At 40.1% G+C, this 25677-nt stretch overlaps 1 protein-coding gene across 2 annotated transcripts in view; it reads left to right on the forward strand.

The window, feature by feature from the left end:
* Nucleotides 1–25677, forward strand: part of ttc28 (tetratricopeptide repeat domain 28) — a 250475-nt gene that overhangs the window by 134494 nt on the left and 90304 nt on the right. For both annotated transcript variants that reach the window (XM_036595414.1, XM_036595415.1), the window contains exons 4-5: nt 3571–3843; nt 11530–11660. In XM_036595414.1, the coding sequence (XP_036451307.1) occupies nt 3571–3843; nt 11530–11660 (404 nt within the window). The remainder of the gene's footprint in view (nt 1–3570; nt 3844–11529; nt 11661–25677) is intronic.

Here is a 25677-nt window from a genome sequence, read left to right on the forward strand (position 1 = left end):
TGAGAGAGTAAAAGTCAAGCAAATGGTATGTTGAAGTGACAGAAAGCTGAAATCAAACCTGTTTCATTGGTGCTCAAGACTGCTTTTTGGCTAATCTAACGACAGGTTCATTATCAGGCCAAACGTGCCCCGCACCACAGCACAGGCTTGGTTCCAGCTAACTAAAGCTAAAGTAACACCCGATTAGAGGATATCAGAGAGAGAGCAAAAGTGAAGTAACTGGTGTTGGAGTGACAGAAAGCTGAAATAGAAAGCTGCCATGTGGTATTTGGGACTGTTACATTTTGGCTAAACTAATGATGGCTTTGTTAGCAAACCAAACCTGCCACATACCACAGCACAGGCTGGGTGCCAGCAAACTGATGCTAAAATGAGACTCATTTAGAGGATATCTAAGACACTGTTTACACCTGGTCGCTTCATGCTTCAGAGTTATATCTGGATAAGGCCACGCCACATAACAATGCAAGTGTAAAGGCACCCAAGACACATTTAAAACAGATACAAATCAGATCAAATACAGAAATGATTGCTCAGACCACTTCAGGAGTTGGTCAGAGCGACATATTATAGCAGTGTAAAAGCATCCATCTGTCCGAGATGCATTCAGCGACCAAAACTTGTTTCAGTACAAGCAAAACTCCTCCCCATGCAGTATGTTACTGGGCATGTGATCCGTGTCTGTGAGGAAGAAAGTCATGGAGGACGCACATGGTTGGGGACCCGACGAAACAAAATGCTTAATAGCAATATGGGCAGACAAAACAACAACTGTGCAAAACAACAACAGAACAATTGTTTTATTGTCTTTTGGCCTACATGTTGACACTTACGTTATCATAAAATATTAGAACATCTCAATTCCATCCCCACCTCCGCTTTCCCTCCGCAGGGTGTGTTGATGGATTACAGAATTTACATTGAGGACAGTACGCAGAAGAAAATATATAGCTTTATAAAAACAAAAGAACAAAAAATACACAAATGTACATGTGGGTTAATAGACAAGAATTCTTTTAAAATGAAAATAAACAAATAAATAAAACCAAGAACCAAGAGTCCATGCCTCTGTAGGCAAAGGGTCTGAGGCTGAGACTAACCTAGTGTCAACCTTGTCTAACAGTTGCTACAAAAGAATGGATTTTTGTCCCCTCAATGAGGTTAAAATCAAGTACATACACATTTGTGTTACCCCCCAGCATACACAGTCCCACACCTATAAAGAGTAGGACATCAGTGAAGCTCTTCCCAAGCTAGAATGTATAGAAAGAGCAGAAAGGGCAGCTAAAACAGTGTCATCCGTCCCAGCGGGCAGTGCGGGGGACATTCAGCTGCGGCCTGTGCTGATTTATGACAGTGTTTGCACTTTCACTCTTTACCTGTGTCTCCGCCCCTCCTGTGGAGGTCACCTCTACACATATGTTGGCCTTCTGTCTGTACTCTACCTTCCACCGTCAAGCATGCGCTGAATGTCTGAGCATGTATCACACCTCAGACTGTGAAAATAAACACTTTGAAGATATCAGAAGACATGGAAAGGCATCAGAAAGACGTTGGCTACTGTAGAAAAAGAAACATCAGTCGTTGACTGTAGTAGGACATCGAAAGAAATTAGAAAGTTTTGTGCCCTTTGTGCCCCATATACACTGGCCATCATCTGGCCCTTCATCAGTGGTCAGTGTCTAACCACAGAAACACTCTTGTGTGAATATATTTAGTGGTGAACCACTCTCAAGCTGTCCATTACCATAATAATAGCTGGATACTAGTGTTCCAGTTGTCCAGTCATTAATGTGGTAGACGGCAGCCAATAAACCGTGCATGACATCAGGTGGGCTACAGTGAGAATGGTTCTAGTTCTAGTTTACTTTCCACCTACTTGAGAGACAGCTTGAATCAAATAACCGTGATTATCTTTTTTATTGTCTTTCTGATGATTGTATTCCACCCTAAAGCATCTAATTTGGCTAATTAACTACCTTACTTGCTAGTCATAATTACTTTAATTTATGGCTAATATGAAGCAATTTACTGCACTGATCTGCGATCACACACACACAAATGTATAAAATTACACAGATTTATCTAGAGTTAAGCAACGCTTATATTTTTCTCTGCTCAGTGTAAAAATATGAGTAAAAACGCCCATTCCTTGGAGGCTAGCATGAACACTAATGACATTAGCCTTAGATTAAATAGTTTAAACTAGCTTACTTAGCAAACTGTTTACAAAGTAATAATTCTAAAAAGACAGCAACTGACACATCAACATACCATCCTAGTTTACTTTCTGGTGCCTTTGTAGGTCATAGTGTAATAGTGATTGGTGACTTTACAGTCACCTGAAAGCTGCAAGTGTTACCAAAGACAGAGTAAAACTCCCTCAAGTCTTGTTTGTACCAATCTTGAACATTTACAAAAAAAACACAAAACCAGAATCTTTGATAATGGACCAGTGGCCAATAGAAAACACACAGTTACAGTTTTCTGGTGTCAAAGTTTTCAGAGCTTTGTGCCATGGAAAAACACCCTAATTGTACACTTCCAATATATGGCCAAAATTATGTGAACACTCATTGCTAACAGATGTGTAAAATCAAGCACATAGCCATACAATCTCCACAGATAAACACTGGCAGTAAAATGTGTTGCACTGAAGAGCGCCGTGACTTTAAATGTGGCACTGTCATAGGATGCCACCTGTGCTGCAAGTCAGTTTGTGGAATTTCTGTCCTGGTAGTTCTGCCCTGGTCAACTATAAATGGTATCATTGTAAAAAAAAATAAAAGTTTGGTGGAGGAGAGATAATAGGCTGTTTTTCAGGATTTGGACATGGCCCCTTAGTTGCAGTGAAGTGTAATGTTAGTACTGCAGCATACAAAGACATTTTAGACAATTATACACTTTCAGTTTTGGCAAAAGTTTAGGAAATGCCTTTTGCTCCAGCATGACTGCACCCCTATTCACAAAGTAAGGTCCATAAAGAGATAGTTTGATGAGTTTGGTGTGGAGGAACACCAGTGGCCTACACAGAGCGCTGACTTTAAACTGACTGAACACCTTCGCAACATCAATTGTGAGTCAGCCCTCTCGTCCAACATCAGTGTCTGACCTCACAAGTGCTCTTTTGACTGAATGGGCACAAATTCCCACAGACACACTCCGAAATCTTGTGGAAAGCCTTTCCAGAAGGGGGCCTGTTGTAGCCTCATAAAGGGGCAAACTCCATATTAATGCCCTTGATTTTGGAATAAGATGTCCAACAAGCTCGCATTGGTGTGATGGTCAGGTATCCACATATTTTTGGCTATATATTGTATATAGTGGACCTGTAATGTAGATGGACCTCAAAGTGGCCAGTGAGTACAAGTATTTGAAATAGTAGATTCTGAATATACAGATTTACAGATACAGTATATTGAAATTAAAATGTGTTTTGGAATATTCATTGTTGGTTACGTTACCTTGTTTATAACTTTCTGCATTTAATTCTTTATAAACAATGTTAACGTGGATGATATTGACACACAAACCACAACCTTACGCTAACCTGGTCATCTTCACATGCAGAGTCATTGGAGCCCACATATCAGCAGCTGCAGAAGATGAAGCTGGACAAAAGCCCATTCGTGGTGGTGTCCGTAATCGGCCAGGAGCTGCTGACCGCCTCCCACCATGGTGCCTCAGTGGTGGTCTTGGAGGCAGCACTAAAGATTGGCACCTGCAGCCTGAAGCTGCGTGGCTCCGTTTTCTCCGCCCTCAGCAGTGCCTACTGGTCACTGGGCAACACGGAGAAAAGTACCGCCTACATGCAGCAAGATCTGGAGGTGGCCAAGACTTTAGGTGAGTGCACCCCGGAATCTAACTCTGGTTAGTAACCATGATCTTAGTGTATGGAAACTGGACTCAACAGCTTTCGTTAATTTTTACCAATGCTGGGATTTTACACTGGTATAACTGAGTATAATGTAGCTAACAAGTAATAGAAGTTTATAGATTATTCCCCACTAATTATTATCATGCAAACTGCATACCCAAAACACACTGGCCTCAAACTGTGTTAAGATGATAAAGCGGAGTTCATTTTACAAAATTTTAGCATACGTAATTGTTGAGATGTTAAGTTATTCAGAGTGTTTTAATTTGAAATATTTTATTGTGTAGAAACCTATTAGTTTGGATCTTTTTTACAGTGGTGGTGATAGGAATCAGTCATCACGATGTCTAAAAGCAAACACTGCCATTTTATTTGCTGTCCAAAATGACCAATGAACCTACATGTCTTCTCAGTTTTGTAATGTAATGTTGACAGTGGTAAACTGGTGGTAACGCAACACACTGCCTATACCTCTCTGCCATGAATGCCTTTAAAAAAATGGTTTACAACAAAATCTTTTCTCAAAACTATCATAAAATTAAAGGCACCAGGCAGCAACCAAGCTTTCTTTAAGGGAATAAAGTCTTCAGAAGTCTGGTCCCTCTCACTACCATTGTGAATTATTCTGGCCCTGTAAGTTTTTAAACAAAGGCACTCTTCATATCAAACCTCTGAATGACTTGTTTACATGTTAATGATTGAATTATGCAGACATTTTAATAGAATTCTCTTTCAAGTAATCTCAAACAGACTTGCTTATGTTGTCTCTGACACTGAATGACATATTGTTATCTATAAAAATGGAAAAATATGTCACATACCTGAAAACAGTTGTACCAGCAATCTTTTAGAGTAAGAGAAAATTTTCATTAGCTTATCCTTCAACTGTTAAGTGTCCACTAAGGGCATTCATATCTGCCTTGTTTGGTGCAGACCTTTCGAACCTTTTCGTTATGACAGTTGTGAACACTCTTATCTGTACTCAGGTGCGCACTGAATCAACCAAGGTACAGCAAAAATTGCGAGTCTCGGTTTGCTTGTACATGAAGGTTCAGTTCGCTGCTGGTGGGAACACATTTTTGTGATGGTCTGCACCAAACGAGGGAAATCAGCATCAGAGCATGCTTTTCTGTTTCTTCTAGAAATATGGTAGCTGTGTGTGATTTATTGAGTCAAATTTGCAGTCTTTTTTGAACAGCTGAAGTGTCTCAGTGAGTAGTTGAATTACGAGATCTTGAAGTATCCTGATGTAATATTTTTACAATACCGCCCTTCCCTACTTGTATCCCTGCAAAATTACTGACTAATAAACAAGCACACACGCGTGTAACATGGTGCTCTTTTGCCATTATAGTGTAAAACGAAATGAACCAAATGAAAAAAAATGTCACGAAAACTCAAGCACTGGTTCAAGCTTAATCAAAAGTAGGCGTGAAAACAGCCTTAGTCTCCGTATGACTAAGAGTGAGTGAATGTAGCTGCTTTTGTTAGGCGAGGCTTGGCTGAAGAAAATAATGCTTACCCTTGAGAGACGCTGTGCAAGCCATCGACAGAAAGGAAGAATTGGTGAATTAATGTACTTTTTGAGCTAGCCCCTCCGTTAGCACAGGATGAGAGTCACGATTCTGACCTTGAGCTCTTGGAAACAGTTCGCTACCTCTTCCTGGTTCTAGTAGTTCTACACCTTTTTCTTGAAGCTAATTAATTTGACCCGCATGAGCCAGTTTTAATTATGTTCTGTCGTAATTAAGTTAAATCTTACTCGTGCCTAATTAGTTATTTTTTCCATAAATATATATTAGTAGATATGGTAACACCAGTAACACCTTTGACCTTCAGCACAGGAGGAAGTGCATCTCATAAAGTATACATATAACATAGAGTGCGCTCCCACCAGGAATACAACATCATAAATATTCACCACGCGCTCCGCATGTCAGTCTTATAGGCCAGCTTTGTTGAGACATGAAAGGTTTTCACAGTTTGAGCACGGCACTCTCCAGCGTCCGCCTCCTCTTTCCCGCATCTACGCGGCTGCTGAACCGTGCAAACGTGCGTATGTGTGTGTGAGCTGTGGTTCAGCTCACACGTTTAACACATTACAGAACAGTTCTGGAGATCGGCTGAGGGGTCTGCTCTCTTGAGTGAGCAGTCAGCGTGAAGGAAGTTGTGTTACTGTTCGGCACTGTTTGCCTGAAGACTGCACATACAGACGGGTGACAATTTAAGGAAAAACCTCAATAAACGAGTGAAGGAAGGTAACAAGTGCAGATGCTTCCAGACAGATGTACTTAATTTTAGAAATGAACAGTTACCATGTGTTATACGTATATATAAAAAAGCTCAGCAGGCTCAGCTGACCTAGATTTTGGATCAAGTTTGAAAAGGAAAAGATCTTAGTGACTTTGAAAGAAGGTTCGTTACTGGGGCACGGATGGCAGAAGCTTCAGTAACAAAGACAGCTCAACTGGCTAGTGGTTCAGTGGGAACTGTGACTAAAGTGGCATCTACATTTTAGATCTATGGGAAAGTAAATCGGGTTGGAAACTGTAGTTGAAAGTGCAAATGTTTTGATCGTGATACTTGTTCAGTTGTGTGATATGTAAGGGAAAAACAGAAGAGCAGCCGTTCTTCAAGTTACTGAGAATAACAGTGTGGGACGTGATCAGACTGTGTCAGCAAGTACAGTCCATCCACAACTCCATATAGGGGGATTTTGTAGTGGGGCTGCAGTGCATAAACCCCTCATTACAAAGACAAAAACACTTTTGAGACCTCAGTTGTGCTAAAACCACACGCCCTGATCTACAGAGAAGGGGAAAGTAGTAGGATGATGCAATGAGCCATCCTTCAACAAATTCTCCACAAGTGGGTGAGTGCATGTGTGGCGTACACCAAGAGAACAATACAGACCTAAACGCCTCAAACAGTGATTGGATCCCCTCACTGTAGGCTGATAAACACATATGCAATGGACTACAGAGGTGTGGAAAAAAGTAATATGGTCAGCTATCTGTCATCTGAGTTATCTGTCATCATACTCCTCCACAAGTAGACGAGTGCATGTGTGGTGTACACCAAGAGCAGTACTGGCCTCCTGACTCTTACAGTGAGGGAGTCAAACCACAATTCTAGATGAGTTTTTCTGGATGAAGGTATTCATGTAATCCAACGAAAGTAAGTACTTTGTTGCATTTTACTTAAAATAATGCAGCCAAAGAGTTAATGGTTAAATTAAATATGTTTTTAATATATTGCAAAGCCTTTCGCAGTATTTAGCCATATAATCAGATTGATCTCAAGAAACTGCCTGAAACTATGTCCATAGATATTTAAGTGTCAGTCATCATGCAGATAAAGATATTTTTAAATAATTCAGTAAGCCAGTTTGAGCTCTGTAGGATACATCAAAAAGTTAAATTATTTATTTCTTTTTAAACATTTTTTTTACCCTAATTCCTATCACCGCAACACCCACATATGTTTACACCCACATATACATTACTGAAATGTATAATCTTTTTGCTATTTTTAATTTAAAAAGATGAGTTTGTATTACTTCTAATGGTTGAATCTCTTTACTTCAATATTTTTTTATGTAAACTGTAAGGAAGTGGACCAAAAGAACAAAATGTTTGGGGCACAAGTGACAAGAAAAACCTCAATGGCTGTCAGTGTGTTACAGTAATAAGATAAAATTGCAGAATACTATAATTTGTTAACTGCATATGTTTGAAAAAATAGCTTTAAAGCACTTAGTCTGACAATAGTATGCAAAATACAAAAAGAAAAGTTGGGAAAATCATTATTTACACATTTATCTTCAAATTACAGTGTTGCATTAATAACAATTTAGTCACCTAAAACTGGAGAAAGTTACTAATAATGTAGAAGTTAAAATCAGTTAAATCATTCAGGTTTTTTTTTAATCATTTGAATCAGCATCAAAAAATAAAAATAGTAAGTTATTTTAATTTTTTCCATGTTCCCAGCATTCCACCATTTGTTAAAGGTGGTCAAACAATGGTATGTGTCAGTGTCACACAAGAGCTTCTGCAGATGTCCAGGGAGCTGGGAACCTTACTTGACTGCAATGATGTCAGTGCTGTGTTATCTTCTAATGGGGGGCTCCTGGATAGCTGTGTTCACTTTTCATACACAGCACAACTGAACTTATGACCTAGGGCAAGGTTCCTCTAATCCAGCCTTGAAGAAACACAGCACTTGAAATGTTTTGTGTTTTCCTGTGCTGACACAGCTGATTCAGCTCAACAGCCAGCTGCCAGATTCTTTCATGTAGTGTGACACATCAGAGAAACGCTAAACTTTGTAATGTGTTGGTGTCTACAAGACTGGGGTTGGAAACCTGCAATCTAGAGCCAAAACTCCATATCAGACTGTGAAAGGAAATTCCTTATCCATCAAGCAATAATCTCATCATGTGGAAACTAGGGATGCAGTGAAATGGGAATTCTGGGCCAGTGCCCAGATCTGATATTTATCTGCCAACGCCGATAGCTAAACATTTATAAAATGTAGAAATTGAAACTAGATCCACCTGGATTAGCATTACAGAGAAATGTAACACTTCTATAGAGGGTTAAAAATTCAGTAAAATTAATAAAATACTACGTTTTAGGTCGCTGAATACAGAGCTTTTGGAAAATGCTCAGTTTTCTGTTTTCATGTGGTTGGATGTCTTTGAAAGTGTTGACATCACATGCATGTTTACTGCTATTTAACAAGTGGTGAACATGTTTTATGGTCCTGCATGTCTGACAATGTCTGATTACAGGGCTGCTTCTATATGTTCATACTAGGGGTGGGAATCTCTAGGCACCTCACGATTCGATTCGATTACGATTCAGAGGGCTGCGATAAAAAGATTATCGATGCATCTCAATGCATCTTTTTTTTCTATACAGGATTTCTTTTTTCTCACTGAGTGAGGTCATTTTAAAGCAAAGTATCTGTAATGATCCATAATGAATTTACTTCCAATATCTTTTATTAATAAAACAAATGGAAGTGATGTGGCAAGTCAACTGGAAGACTCTCGTTCACTGCTCTTGTTTGGAGCACGTGAGATGCAGGCTGCCACTCATCTGCGATAAAATGCGCCGTTATGGTGACTTAAGATTTTGCGGCAGTGGGTGTCCATGCAGCAGATTACAGCGATTCTACCCGTTATCTTCCGTGATTTCATAACTTCGGTTTTGGTCTAGTTGTAGAGAGTGGGGGAGGTGTAACTGTGTCAGAGAATGGCCGGAAACATGTAATATGCTCCACAGAAGCCAAAGTGCTTCCATGCGCTAGCTCAGGGGTCGGCAACCTGCGACTCTTTTACTGGCCTGGTGTGGCTCTGCATCAGTTAGATTTCTAGGTAAAAATAAATAAATCCTCATTTGCAGTAAAATAAAGCTCTGCTGATCGTTCAAACACAGTTTCAACAATAAATGATCTTAAACGCTGGAATTAATATAGCCTATAACTGCTAGTTCACCTAGCTAGTAACGTTAGCTAACGAAAAGGCAAAGAGAAAGATTTAAGACGAACATCCATTATTTAGAGACGAATAGTCTTATTTGCATTTATAAATCACTCCAGCTGGTTTCCTGATACATTTAATCTGCAATGAGAAACTGTCAAACACTAAAAACACATTAAACTGAAGTCAGTTTCTTGTTCTCCAGCGTCTCATTCGAATTATCCTGTTCCAGCAGTTACATTCTGGCGCCTCAGGCACCATTTAAGGTGGAACGGCAAAATTCAAACAGGAAACGCGGATGAATGAGAAGCAACTTCACCTTCGTAAAAAGTAGAACATTGAGAGACATTTTACAAGAAACTGTTCTTTTATTGGAAAGTTCCAGCTGGTGATGCAAGAAAAGCGGCTACAGCTGAGCTAAAGCTTAAAGCAGAGCAAATTAGTCTGCGTTTTTGTTTGTATTATATTTTTAGCCTACACTAGGACGTTAGCACGTGCTGAGACACACGTACAGCCAAGATGGTAAAATGGACTCAAAATGTTGTGGCTCCCAAGGTGGTTTGATTTTTGTTGAAAGGGCAAAATGACTCTTATTAACATTTGGGTTGCGACCCCTGCACTAGCTTTTAATGTGGTGTGCACGCCACAGACTGTCCAGGCACTGCACTTCTGCACTTTGCAAAGTTCCGCCTTTTGCGTCCCATTAGCATTACGTTATCAATTAAAATTTAGAAAATCGATTTTTGACATTTGTGAATCGATGCGGAATCGTCTACGTCTGCATCGCGATGCATCTAAAAATCTATTTTTTCCCCCCACCCCTAGTTTGTACAGATGGGCAATATGGCAAAATGTAATATCACAATACTTTAGAAATACACAAGGTGTCATGATATTTATTTTTTCTGACATCTGATAAGTTACAACAGAAAAATAGTGCCGCATTTTAAAATTACTAACAAACACCATAACTCTTATTCAACATTTCACACACTGCGCTGCAATAAATCCAATTAAACAGGACTAATTATGCTCTCTTTTTAATCAAATGTGCAGCTGCTGAAAAGTGTTTTTTAAGTACTCATGATTTTGATGATGTACTTTAAAAAAATATATATATATATCACAATAACTATAAATCGTCATATTGCCCAGCTCTATGTGCTCGCTTATATCAGGATTGATTACATGATGTTACTGACCGCACAAACTAATTCATTTATACTTACTTTATAATTAGAGAAGATATTATTGGAATAGCAATGTGAGATTCTTGTGCAATCAAACTACCTCTATAATAGTTTGTGGATTGCCATGTAAAATTTTGTTTATGCTTTATTCTTTTGTTTCTGCACCTTTCACACAGAGCAAAATAGTATTTATAAGGGCATTGCAGAAAGCCTCCTGTGGCACTGTTGATCTTGATCAAGTATGATTAAGAAGATAGGATAGGTGTTATATGTCTGAAAAAGCATTGCGAATGACATGAAATATTTAGTTATCGACAGACCACTGGCCGCATCTTTTCTTTTGCTGAGTAATTGATTATTTGTAGCCATAACAAACTGATTAATTGATTATGGAAATCATTGTTAGTTGCAGCCCTACAGTAAATGGATAATCAAATATTGATTAAAAGTACTGGTCAAATCTAAACATTTGTCCGATGCCATTGTTGATATAATTATGCATCAAATGGGTAAGAGGTATACAAATACGTATGATGATAAAATTACAAGTGTTAGAATAGATTATAACCAATTATAATATTTTGTAAAGTAAATTATTTTTTAGCCAGTTTTTAATTGAAAAATCCTCCAAAAAACTTGTTCTGTTGTGTTTGTATTGCTTTTACTCTGTAAATAATTTCTCTAATCACATTTGCAGAATATATATATATATATATATATATATATATATATATATATATATATATATATATATATATATAGTTCAACTGTACCAAATACAAAAACAAATTGAATCGTGGTGGAATTTGAGATTTCGCTGAATGATTTCCTGAAGTAGATTAATGTGAATTCAGAAGGATTTTTAGATTTGTCGATCTAAAAAGGCTGTCATTGAGATGGCAGTTGCATAGGTGTGTGACTGGAGCCAGGCCTGTGTGTGTCATCTGCTGACGCCACCCCATTGATTCTTCCAGGTGACCAGACGGGCGAGTGCAGGGCCCACGGGAACCTGGGGTCAGCCTTCTTCTCCAAGGGCAATTACCGCGAGGCCCTGACCAACCACAGACACCAGCTCGTCCTGGCCATGAAGCTCAAGGACAGAGAGGTAAACGGCTGTGTGTGTGTCTGTTTGTGTGTGTAGGTGTCTTTGTGTCAGTTCCCCCCCTAAAAGAAGTCCTTGCCATATTGTTTTATCAGCGGACTGCAGTTTGTACTGTGGGAGTGACAAATGTTATTGTCAAATCCTTCATTTGGTCTACTGGCCGTCAGGTTTTTGGCCTCACTCTCAGTCTGGCTCTGGGCACCGCCTGCTCTTCTCCCTGCACCTCTGTCCACTCTGCTTCACACACTCGGAGCACCCACTCCTGAGGCTGCAACGATTAGTTGTTAAACTTCAATTATGACAAAATGGCATGGATTTTTATTGTTGATGCGTCATTTACTTTAAAAAAAAAGCGTAATGCTCTATAGTGTTCATATCTAGGATGGTACTCAAGGGCATTGTGACAAATTACAGTACACTACAATACAGGAACAGAATGGGGATGATATAGTTTCTGTTTTGTAGCAACATAAATTGCAATCATTTGGTGTTTTTCTTTTAATATCTTGTTTTCATTTGAGGAAGCATTTATTCATTCATTCATTCATTCGTTCATTCATTTATTCCTTGATATTAGCTCTGTAGCAACAGGACAGTATTAGTATTAATAAAACTGAAAGCAGGGCTGTCAAATGATTAAAATAATTCATGTTTGTCGTATTTGCTGAAAAGGACCCCAAAGAAATAAGATTCATCATAATCTGTGTATTCATTTCAAGAATTCAGTAACATGAAAGTCAAATGATTTCCATAGGGTGGACACAGTTTTCAGTACCAGTGAGAACAACAGTGAGTGCATTTATGTGCATTAATAATCTGTTCATGATCAGATTTCTGCATTTACATGATTATTCAAATAGTTATGTAAACAGTATACTCTGATTTCTTAGATCAGAGTAAGGTCTAGAAATCTAATTAAGAAATCCCATAAAGAGAGGTGGATTTTAGCTTAGTAATCAGATTTCTCAGCACATATATGCTCTTACTCTGATTTCTTTCGGATTTCTCAGTCTCCGCATGAGCGAAAAGAGACTGTGGTACTGAAAATAAGCAGCAGCGTTTAACACAGCGAGATGGCAACAGAAACACCGATGGACAGAGATCTAAAATGCTTTAAATGCAGGGGTGTGGCTAAAATAAGCCTCTGCCTATGTACCAAAACTGTGTGTTTCAGTAGTGACATTAAAACGTGGGACAGCATTTTTTTAATAAACTCATGATACATTTAAATCTTTCAACTTTCCTTTTTAAATATTATTTTAAAGTAATTTTAAGTATTCATTTCACAAGTTGAAATTCAGCGGTAGGGTTTGGGACAGACACCTCCCAACAGAAAACACCGTATAAATGATGATTTTGTATATATCTATCCTGATACTTTCTCAGTTAATCCCTTGGGTTTAAATAGATCATAACACAATCGTTTCAGATATCTCAAGTCTGAACATTTTTTTAATTTTTTAAAACAGCTTTTTTACTGTGGAATTACTTCAGTAGAATGATCCATATATGATAGATTCTTGTTACGGTGGCTCAAGGGGATCTGTAGCTTTCCCACTACTGTTGCTTTTGTTAGTTTGCTGCTGGTTGACTAATTCATAGTTCTCCCACGAGCACTGTCCAGTTTCATATTGTTTCACAAGCTGTGTGTAAGCTGTGTTACAATGAGAGGGCTACAATTGTAGATTTTGTTGTAGCAACATCAGGTGCACGAAAAACTGGACTTCAGGCTGGAACAGCGGATGGTTCAAAGGGTCAAATTATGGAAATATGGTCATGGCATTAGAAGAGTTAGCGATGTTGCTAATTTGTTTGTTATCAATGCATTGACTTTGACTGGACTAAAAAGAAACAGTAATAAGATACAAAGAAATATATAAATAGAAATAATTAGATCCAGCCATACCAACCCCCTACTCCCACGCACCTTTCACTGCTTTTGTGGAGTTGGAAAGCTGGATGGGACCCCTCCCCCTTCAGTTTGCAAGGGGTCTGCGTTGTGGCCAATTCTTGGCGCTTTCTCGAACACCAGGCCCCATTCACACATGGCAGCACACACTGGCACCAATTAATACCTCCCCCATCACACCGCTGCCTCTCCATGGCAGACGCTCAGCGCAACCTGCCAGCGCTGCTGCAGTGCATGCTGGGTAACGGGGGTTGTCAGATCTACGCTGCTGTTCTCTAGCTGCATAGTGGGAGAATGGATGGAGCAAATGAGGTAGATACAGCTTGCATGGCAGGAAGTGTGTGTGTGTGTATGTGTGTGTGTGTGTGTGTGTGTATGTGTGTGTGTGTGTGTGTGTGTGTGTGTGTGTGTTAAGAAATAGATAGATAAACTGCACCCCTCATCTCCTCCAGTTCGTCATTAGTCACTCCAGTCTTCAGAAGGTCACAGCGATGCTCATTGTGACTCTGCCTCCTCCAGCCATACTTTTGTCTCTTGTCCTTTATCACTGTGCGCAAGTAACTACCTCACCACGTACGCTGATCATTTGTCAATAAGGGTTTTTAGCGGAGGTACTTTTTTTGTGAGGGGGCTGGGAGTAGGTGGCAAAACTGAGCGTTAAGCAGACATACTAGACAGTAGAATTCTAATTTGTGATGTGACGTCCATATAGCTCTTGGTTGAATCTGAGTTTAAAAGAATACACCAAAATTTTTCAATCTGATCTCTGTCTGACACATCTGTATTATACTGTTGATTATCACAGACAACAATTTTAACACAGTTTCCTGTGCAAACCTAGTTCCAAAAAAAGCTGGGACAGTATGTGAAATGCCAATAAAAACAGAAAGCAGTGTTTAGTTAATTCTCTCTGTCCTGTATTTAATAAAAAATACAACAGAAACATTTTATGTATTACCTTTTGAGCATCATTGTAATTAATATATGCTCGTTACAAATATGATGCCCCCAACACATTCCAAAATGTTTGCACAGGAACACATTTACCACTGTGTTACCTCACCTTTCATTTTAACAACACGTTTGCAGATTGAAAACACAAACACATCCTTTTTTTGGAAGTGGATTTTTTTCTTCAGTTATACAAGCCTTCAGCTGCACAAACGTATGGAGCCTTTGTTGTCATATTGCACTTCATAATGCGCCACACATTTTCAATAGGAGACAGGCAGGCCAGACTAGTCAAGTCAAGTCAGTCAAGTCAAATTTATTTATATAGCATCTTTGCAACAGATGTTGTCACAAAGCAGCTTTACAAAGAATCCGGGTCCAAGCCCCCAGTGAGCAAGCCTTGGCGACAGTGGCAAGGAAAAACTCCCTCAAAAGGAGGAAGAAACCTTGAGAGGAACCAGACTCAAAAGGGGAACCCATCCTCCTCTGGTCGACACCGGATAAGAGGACAGACACAAAACAGTATAGTGGATACAGTTTAACACCACTGTGCAGTGCACCGGCCGCATCTCAGGTCAGACCCTCTTAGGACGGGCAGCCGCTCAGCTCAGGAAAAGAGAGGGGGAGGGGGAGGGGGAGGGGGGGGGTGGGGGGGGAGGGGGGATGAGAGGGACATAGTTAGAAAAACAAATTAACCGAAAGCTCGACTAAACAGGTACGTTTTTAGCCTAGACTTAAAGATAGAGGCTGTGTCTGAGTCCCGAACACAGACTGGTAGGCTGTTCCAAAGCTGGGGGGCTTTGTATGAAAAGGCTCTTCCCCCTGACGTAACTTTATTTATTCTGGGTACTAATAATGAGCCCGCACCTTGTGATCTAGCACCCGCACTTTCTAATTACACAGCCATACTGTCGTAATCTGCAGAATGTGGCTTGGCCTTGTCTTGTTGTAATAGGCTGGGATGTCCCTAAAAAAAATAGCACCTAAAAGGCAGCATATGTTGCTCCAAAATGTGTATATATCTTTCAGCATCAGTGGTGCTTTTACAGATGTGCAAGATACTCTCTCCCATACCATGACAGACTCTGGCTTTTTAACTTTACACTGGTAACAGTCTGGATAGTTCTTTACTTCTTCGGCCTGAAGAACACAACCTCCATTAATTCCATAAATCTGAAAGTTTGACTTGTCAGAGCATGTTTCCTCTGTACATCAGACCATTTCAGATGAGCTTGAATCCAGAGAAGGCGGCAGCATTTCTGGACGTTGTTGACATATGGCTTCCACAGTGCATAGTACAGTGTTAGCTTGCATTTGTAGACACAGCAGTTGACAACATTTTGTGAAAGTATTCCCAAGCCCATGTGTTGACATCTGCCCCAGAAGTATGTTGATTTTTAATGCAGTGCCATCCATGGGATCTAAGATCATAGGCATTCTGTTGTGGTCTTTGGCTTTGCTGTTTACGCACAGAGATTTCTCCAGATTCCCCAAATTTTTTGATAATATCATGCACTGTAGAGGGTGAAATACCTAAAATGCTCGCAAACACTCATTGATTAACATTGTTCTTAAACAGCTGGACTATGGGCTCCCGAGTGGTGCAACCGTCTAAGTGTTGGACCTCTCATCAGGAGATCGCAAGTTCGATCCCTGGTGATGCTACAGCCATCCGTAGCCGGGAGTCCAGGAGAGCACAATTGGCCTCGCTCTCTCTGGGTGGGTAGGATGGCCCCTCCTTCTCCCCCCATCACTTAATGTGATGCTAGTCAGTGCAGGCGTCTGTTAGCCGACATAACAGATCTGGCGGTTGGCGCTTTCCTCCGAGCGCATTAAGCTGTCCACTGACGTTGCGTGAGCGGCAGCTCGAAAAGAAGCGGTGGCGCTGATTGGGGGAGTCCTAACTAGCAGGTGGAATTGGCAACGACTAAATTGGGGAGATAATTGGGTTAAAATCCAAAAAAAAAAACAGCTGGACTATTTACTCATGTATTTTTGGCAAAGTGGCTTGCCTTACTCTTGCTCTTAAATTACTAGGCCTTTTCTAGATGCTTCTTTTATACCCAAACATTATTATGTCACCTCTTTTAAAATATTTAATGTTCACTTAACAACGTTGCTCATCTTAAATTGACCCTGTCCCAATTTTTTTGGAAGGCATCAGTTTCAGAATGAGAGTATATTTACAAAAAACAATGAAGTTGATGAGGCAAAGCTTCATATCTTGTCTTTGCACCGCTTTATTTGAATACAGGTTTAAGGGGATTTACTAATCACTCCTTTCTGTTTTTATTTGTTTATTTGTCTTCTCACACATTGTCTTAACTTTTTAGAATTGGGTTTATACTTCACAAAATGACTGAAAACCAGTTGACTCAAAACCAAGTCAAAGTCAGACACCAGTGGGTAGTTGAATTCAGTGAATTAAGGATGTCAACAGTATCTGTACTCCTCTGCAAAGTTGGTACCAAAATTTAAACTGACGTAACAACTGTGTGTTTTCTATAGGAATGGTGGTACCAACTTAAATCAGTACCACAATCCTGTCTGACTGAAAGTAAATAACTCAAGGACACTATAAAAAAACAACATGGCAGCCAGTATGGCTCTGTTGCAACACCGCAACCACCAGTATACTTCTTTTCAAGTGAAAAGATTATTTTCTATTGTACAATTTTCAAACCAGAAAGATGCACTGGTTTGGCTTGGCATGGTGCAGTTTGCTCTGGCTTCTAAACAGAACTCCAGTGTATGTTCTGATAGGTCCTCCTGACTGTGATTGGTCCAGACATCGCTGTGAGTTCTACTGTGATTAAAAGTTTAAAAAGTATAACTATATAACATTAATTCAAAACTACAACCATTACATTGACCTGTACAGGTCTTATGATGAAACTGTCTTTTAACAAAGCTGTTATAAAAGCTGTCCTTTTGGTTACTTTCACATTTTCTAGATTTGTGCACAGTCGGGATACCGTGAATATTCCACTCGCATCACTATACTGCAAATATTACCACAAATTCTACACACTGAAAACTAGTTCTATCTCTGACAGAACACATTGTGCAGATTTACACCTTAAAAATATATTTGGTGGAAGAATTCATGAAAGTAATCCACAATAATATGTTTTGCTGGCGCAAATCAGCGGCCTCCCAATGGCTTCTATTTTAAACATATGTCAGGTTTTGTGTTCTTTATTAAATACAGGAAAATGTGTTGAATTAATTCTTCATGGTGAAAATGCGACGTTTCCTCATAATTAAACAGTTAAGATGTAAACTGAGTCATACAGAGTGACTTTGATGAGGAATGCACGATTCTACAGAAACATGCTGAGCATTAATACCTCTATACGCTACCTCACAGAAAAGCTTCTACATTAAATGGTTACTAATATGTTGCTTGGCTGAGAAAAGTATTTGAGAAATTTTTGGCCTAAAATTGGTTTTAAAAATACATTAATTGCAAAGAGGTACTTACAAGGCATTTTCCAGGCAACGCAGTACCCAAAGAAAATGTATTTACCACTATTTTACCATCAACATTACCCTAAAAACACACAAGACATGTGTGGGTTCACTGGTCATTTTGTAGATTAAATAAAATGTCTAAGTTTGCATTATGGCTATATTACATGCTGCAACACATGGTTCTTATCAGCATCATAAATACAATGCATTATTTTATATCAAACCAGTGAATTAATTTGTTTGCATCTCAACAATTTAACAAAATCTGACAAATCGGTGGAATTCACCTTTAAGGGAGCTACAGAGGAAGAAAGTTCACACACTAGAGATCACCATGCTTCATCATATATTCACTGATGAGCTGACTTTATGATCTCCAAACTTTCTTATGATCTCTGAGAATGTGACCTAAAATCCAGTGGCAGTGAACTACACAGTAAACATTTAAAGCGACAACAGCATCTAACATCCCAAAGCTGGAATTGCTGAAGTAAACACTTGATGACAGGATGTTTACATTGATTAGCCTGCAGTTAGGCTAAAAACAGCCTGCATCATCCACTTAGCTAACAGACGAAAATGTAAGACTAGTCAAATCCGACAGTTCATTAACTGATTAGTAAACTGCACCTACATCCCGTAATGAGGGGCCTTCTGCGTATTCTGTTTCAAGGATTGATTATCACGCTTTAATTGAGTTAAACGGTTAAATGCTGTACATTCATACATTTTCATGCTGCAGGCTCAGTAAGCAGCATTTGTGTAATTGCACTCATATGCAGCAGTGAAAACGATTAGTTCATTTAATTGATATGTCTCCCAAAGAGTTCACTGAAAATAGAAGAGTGTGGTGTGGATGTGGTTGGCTAATGGAGTGTGATTTGTGACTGTGCACAGGAATATGTGATGGGTTGTGTACACAGGTGTGTGTATCTATTTACGTATCTATGCATGTGCTTGTGTGTGTGTTTTTGTGTTTGTTAGGCCTGTGACGGTTAACCAAGTTACGGTGCTAACAGCCTTCACTGACGATAGAACTTGTTTACTGCTGGTTTAAAAACCCATCAATCATTTCATGCAAACCAGAGTAAGACTAGTATTTTCACACATGTATATGACTGAACTGTAAACATGGTGATGTGATATTTTACATTAATATACCTAAGGTAGATTGTTCTAGAAATGCAGCTGTTGAGCTGCACTGGTTGAATGCGCTGGTTGAATAGCTGCCTAAGTGGTACAGTGTTTGTTTTAGGACGTTTTTCATTAGTTTTACATTAATTAAAGCGAGTTTTATACTTTATTCTGGACAGTTGAAAACTCAATGATGTGGGGAGATTTTTGTCAGGTTTGCATTAGTTCCAGCTTCAACAATTGATGATGTGGTTCAGGTCAGGTACTGGTTAGTCAGATTTTTGTCAGGTTTGGGTCAGTTTCATCCTGAAAACTTGCTGATATAGTTCAGGTCAGGTTTGCACTAAATGTTGTCAGGCTCGAGTCAGTTTCAGACTCTATACCTGATAATGTGGTTTGGGTTGAGTCAGATTTGAACTCTACACTTGACATGGTTTGAATTGGGTTGGGTCCAGGCGAAATGTTATCAGGCTAACAGAAGAGAAATGACTGTCGGGGCACATGCCCTTCTTAAATGTGAACCCCCGTTTTTCAACATGCTTATAAGCTGTTAAACGTTATATTAGTCCTAGTCTAGTTCTTCGACAGTTTTCAAAACTTGATGATGTGGTTCAGGTCACAACAGATTCAGACTCAAAACTTGATGTTGTGGTTCAGGTCAGAACAGATTCAGACTCAAAACATGACTATGTAGTTCAGATTGGGTCAAGTTCGGACTAAATGTTGTCCTTCTCGGGTTGGGTTTGGACTCAAAAAAAAAAATTCTCAGACTGTATTTGGGTTCAGACCAAAATCTTAGGCTAGATTAAAGCTCTAGTGTGTATATGGGTGTTTGACGGTATTGCAGAGGTGGGGATGGGGGTGTCTGTGTCTGTGTGTGACAGTATTGGTGTATGCCTCCTGTCGGGCTGTACTGCTGTGAGCTGTGCTGTCTAATGGCATCATCTGCTCTGCAGCACCTGCTCTCATTTCACAAACACTCTCATCCCTTGTCTCTCTAATTACTGCAGCTTTCTCTTCCTTCATCACTACACAACACCACTGCAACTGCCTCCACACACCTGCAGCACGCAAACAACACACACCCTCAGCAGAGCTTTAACACTGCCACAAAGCTCAGCATTTTTCATGAAGCTGACTGACTGAAGACGTTTCATACGTCAAGACATTTGTTCAGAATTACTGTCTTTGTACTTTAACTGTGCATCGAATAACAAGAACTAAAGCTTTTTCAGACCACTCTGGAATGTAGAATATTATATCAATAAGCTTAAAATGTCATTGCATTGTTAATTAAGGTGAATACAGTGAGTGAACATCATGGAATGCACCATGGACATAAATACTGAGAATGTTTTGAGCAAAGAGGGTGTTGACTTGCTTGCATATCTATATTTCAGTGATCCTAAAGATATGTGACTTCATCATTAACCAAAATCAGATTTGAAAAATAATTCAAACATCATAATTCAAATGGATCTCTGCCGGGACTGTATGGACGTTTCAGGGACAGCGGTGTAGCCATGGTAATGTAAATAACCCTATGGCTGTAAGCACTTTTTTTCTGGCAGAAGCTTCAATACTGGAGGTCTGTCAGCCACAGCTTTTTGTGGTTGCAACATGCTGCTGTTAGAAAATCTTCAATTTTGCACTCTATATTTTGCACAGTACACATTTCTGCCATGTACTTAAGGTGTTTTATTGCTCATATGAGCATTTTTGTGTCATTTTTTGTTTGTGGACAGTGAGATTTTTGAAAATGTTGCTGGTGTAGATGAAGATTTTTTAAACAATAAAAGATTTCACAAATATACATGTGGGTGAGGTGACAGTTTATCTGATTTCATCTCTCATGCACCCTCTGTTACAGGTTCATAAACATAAACACACCCATTCATACACATACACACTCCTGTGCTTTCCATGTCTCTTTTCTACCCCCATCTTTCAGCTCTTGCAGTATTTTGCTTCTGGCTGACCAAAAAACACTCAGAAGAAAACATTAAAATTTGATTGCCTAAAAAAGATCAGCTCCTGAGGGCAGTAAGTCAGGAGAGAGTGAGATTTGGAGGGTAAGTGAGATGTTTTGGCCCTGCCACAAAACCAACAATTCAGTGAAACACTGCTTTTATGTTTTAGCAGAACTGTCATACAAAAGTTTGGCGCATATTTGTGGGGGAGTGTGTTGTATTAGGGGCTCCCGAGTGGTGCAGCCATCTAAGCATTAGCTCTATTGTCAGGAGATCATGAGTTCCATGATCATTTCTGATAGCCTTCCATCCAAAACAGTTAAAATATATTTTATTTTATATGTTGGCAAATAATTACCGAAGAGGAAAAAGCATGTGTAGAGGATGATAAGTCTCCATCACCATCCAGTGCTGTTTCAGTTAGATGTAGTTTTAGCTCTTTACCTCATCTGTGGGAGTCTCCCATTATGTTACTCATCTGACATAAAAACCTTTGAAATTTATACCTAAAAATGTAAGCCATATCTCTACCTTAATTTCAGCCAAAATCCACTTGTATATGAACTCTTACGAGTATACAAATGTCAGAATTAGTCAAACTGCATATCTCTAGTTGGTACCACCAGTACTACAATTTCAATTTTGGGATCTAGTTGGCACCAAAGGTCCAATACTTTTGACATCCTTGTATTTTAATATTGCCAGTTTATTCCACCAAAAAACGAATTAATGTGATACAACCGTTGTTGTTACTAAGCAACAGCACAGTGATACAGGTATGCTGGATTTCAGCTAATCGGATTATGTGGTCAGAACTGTTAAGTAATCCACGTTAAGAAGAGCTTATTATGGCTTGTTCACTTAAATGCTGAACATGTTTTGTGTGTCCTCTTACAGAAATTTTGAATCGAACCTTCCACTGGTGGTGCATGACTATTGAGCAGGTGCGTCAGAAAAAGAGGGCTTGGCTAGGACATGTGCGGGAGGGGCAGAGAGACCGAGAGTTCATTGTAATAATGTGATGGATTGCATAATTCTCCTCCCTTGTTGAGCGCTTTGTCTCAGTTTAGCTGTGATTTAAAGGAGATATGAAGGAGCACAAAATAAAGCAAAGCATTTCTCATAGCTGACTTTCTCTCCAGCCTCTGTGACGACGCTGAAGGAGATGAATGCGTTGAAGTAACATCTTCCTTTGCACGCTTGTCTCCCGCTTCTCCTCAGTGCCCACAGAGAGCCGTCATTCACATGCCCAGTAATTTGCGTGATGGCGAGCACGTTTTAATCTCGTCCCTGTTGTCATATTTTTCATGTATTCATTAGATGGGGTGCTTTCGGATGTGACAGCAGTCATAATTGGTTTGGTTTCATCTAGCTGAAACCCTCTTTTGTGAGCCTTCACTGGCTGTGGCTTGCTCTCGTGACTTCCGGTCACAGCCGTCCACCTAATTAAAGAAAAAGCCGGGAAGGCCTGCCTGGTTTTGGGCCACTTCTGAAGTCCCCCCGTTTAGAGATAGGCGGGGCTGGATGAATTGTAGAGGATGTGAGTGTGTGCGCGCATGTGTGCACCCACCTGTGTGCTCCGTCATCATCGCTCTCTCAGTGCAGTGTTTAAATTTGCCTGGAGCACCTTCCGTTTGCATCTCACTTGAGACATGTCAAAGTCTGTGTTCCCTGTGTGTGCATGTGTGTGTGTGTGTGTGTGTTGCGTGGGTTCTGGAGGTCATTAGTAGCTGTGATTCTGTGTGTGTGCCTGAGGCAATAGTCCTGGAGGGCAGGAGGAGCTCTTCATTAGGAATCGAACACTTCCTCTAGAGACACGTCCTGCTATTACTGACACAAATCAAGTGCTGACTGCGTGTTTATGCTCGTATGTTCAGTTTTACTGTCTTTGTGGGGACCACGTCACGACAACCAAAGAATGTGCAAATCAAGAGTTATTGTGCCAGATTTTTTTTTTTGCATGAAATTTTTGCATTGAAAACCTGAGAGAACCAATTACGTGCACTTGCACAAATAATAAATATTGCAATGTTACATGTATTGTGAAAATTTCTTGAAGTATCATGATACACACACACACACACACAATATATGTGTATATTATATATGTACACATACATCACATAAATCACGATGTTGAGCCAGTATCGTAAATCAACCCCCCCACCACTGGTCCCATCCCCCACCAACATGAGAAAGAAATTTGTGAGGCAGCTAAGGTGTGTTTGGATAGTTGCTTGTGTGAATGTTGGTGTTTGTTTGAAGGGCAACATAATAGCAGTGACTCCTTTGAGAACCTTTTGTTGGGAGGACATAGCTGTTTTTAAGATTGGATGGATGGAAGAGTTAAAGTGGCAGTAGGTGCAAAAAATAAAAATGGACAAATTAAATACTGAAAGATTTAATGTCATACCTAGTTTTGGCGGCTTTTCTGATATTTTTCTGTTAAATATATGTTTACTGATTTCTCCTGACACTAAAAAATGAATAACTTGCGGTGGTCTCTGACTTGCACAGTACTGCGGTTTAGTGAAAATATATACTTGTATGTGTGTGTGTGCATTCCTGTTTTTGTAGCACATTCATGCATATCTTTTCCTGAGTCTGGCTGTACACCGAGTATTTGTGTACAGCGTGTGACGCAGGACAGCCGACAGCCAGAGATTATGGCCCCAACACACGAACGAATGTGCCATTGTCAGTTAGATTAATGGTTACTGGGGCATTGACTGCTTGCTACTCCTCTTTCCTCCAGCCCTTTAACAAAGTTGCCTTCCTACCTTTATCTCTCCCTCGTTGTCTTGCTCTTTGCTTTCCATGGATGCGGGGCAGTGCTTCTGAAACAGAATATCACTGTTCAAGGGTAACCAACCTGCGGCATGAGTCAACTGATAGTGACTCAGAAGGCTACAACTGTAGTCATTTTCCCACATTATAGCCACATATGGATGTCTTTTCTTGCCAAACAAAGAATTTATGAAGACAGTGTACTATATTACTATTATTTTAGAAGAGATACGTTCAGTGTATGTGTAACATAATAGAACATAAAACATTTAGCATAACAAGCAGTGAAATACATCTGAAAAATCAATAGCAAGGCTCTGAACACATAAGTCAACTCTGCCGGTAGTAGAGCTGTACCTGTGGTCAGCATGCTTTGAGCTATTGCGTCAGCCTGATTCGGCTAACTGGCCAGTCCTCCTTAAGCACAGGCGGCCTAGGCAGCAGCCAGCCTTTGGTCGCACTGGAGTGGCCAGACGCAGAGTCATTTAAAGGCTTGGAATTGCATCCCTCGCCCCGTGCCGATCGATGCCATGCCTGTCAGAAAGATGAATGGGGGGCTTTGGGAAGTCCATTTCAATGAAGGCAGAGAGGGAGAGCACACAGGAGAGATTGTGTGTGTATGTGTGTGTGCCCGTTGTGAGTATATGGTCATGTTTGTATATGTGTGCAGAGTAGACACTCTTATAGACTCCTAGCCTGCAGGGCAGGCTGTTAGAGCTTAATGTGTTAGCTCCAAAAGGGGTCGTTTCGCAGTTTGCTGATTTAAACTGGACTACCCACTGTACACTTTCCCACTAACAAAGGCTCTTCATCTCTCAGATGCAAACTTTATTGGACAGGACTTAGCATTTCTACAGTTATTAACCTTTGAATTTAGCACCACAAGCAGAAACTAGCAGAAAAAACTTGCACCCCACACTCCATGTCACACATGCTAACCGTTAGACAACTGCAGTGGACAGCATTCGCTTTGTACATCTTTGCCCGCCAGTTCAAGTAGAGCCTGGTCTCTGGTCAGCTAGCTATCCACTGTCCCTAGCCAATTGCAAATAACAGTGTTAGTCCTGTTTTTTACAACTGCCTCACCCTCTGCCATTAAAACCCCATTATGAGCTTATCTGGACGCTGTCAGTTTGGGCGCAGGATTGGAGTATGTTCTTTATGAAGGACCCAGGCGCTGGCAGGAACTGTAATTATCCTGTCGATGTGTTTGTTTCCCCGCTGGTTCTGGAGAGAGCAAGAATTGGGATGTCAGAGATTGCAAAGGTTGCCTTTTCCCCTCTGAAATTCACCCACTGCTCAGGCTACCGCACTGTCCTGAGGGTTCTCCAGAGCTTCTGGATTAATGGAACTTGGGCCATGGTGGGATTGACTCATCAGTCAGTCAGCGTTTGGATGTTTGTGAGGCTGTTTCAATGTCTTGCGAGTTGGGGTTAGACCCTGGGTTGAGACCAATGTTGATGGATGGCTATTGAGTAACTGTAGTGGGGTCAGCACCGTGACTTCACTGCCAGAGGATTGGACAGTCACATCAATAGCAATCAATAGCCTAGTCTTTGGTGGGTTTGGTTTAGTGTTAAGGGATGTGTTTGTGTTTTGTTTCACTTAGGCAAAGCAGAATTATAAAAGAACAACTACTGATAAATGAAGCCAAATCGTTGTTTCCATTCCTGTTGGAGGAAATCAGAGGCATTTGTCCTCAGCATTTTTTCTGAATCCAACCGTCAGCTGATAAATCTGCTTGAAAGACTTGGTTCTCTTTCCAAGCATATGCTCATGACTTTGATTCTTCCCC

Source organism: Colossoma macropomum, unplaced genomic scaffold (assembly GCF_904425465.1).
Source record: "Colossoma macropomum unplaced genomic scaffold, Colossoma_macropomum, whole genome shotgun sequence".
Classification (NCBI taxonomy): Eukaryota; Metazoa; Chordata; class Actinopteri; order Characiformes; family Serrasalmidae; genus Colossoma; species Colossoma macropomum.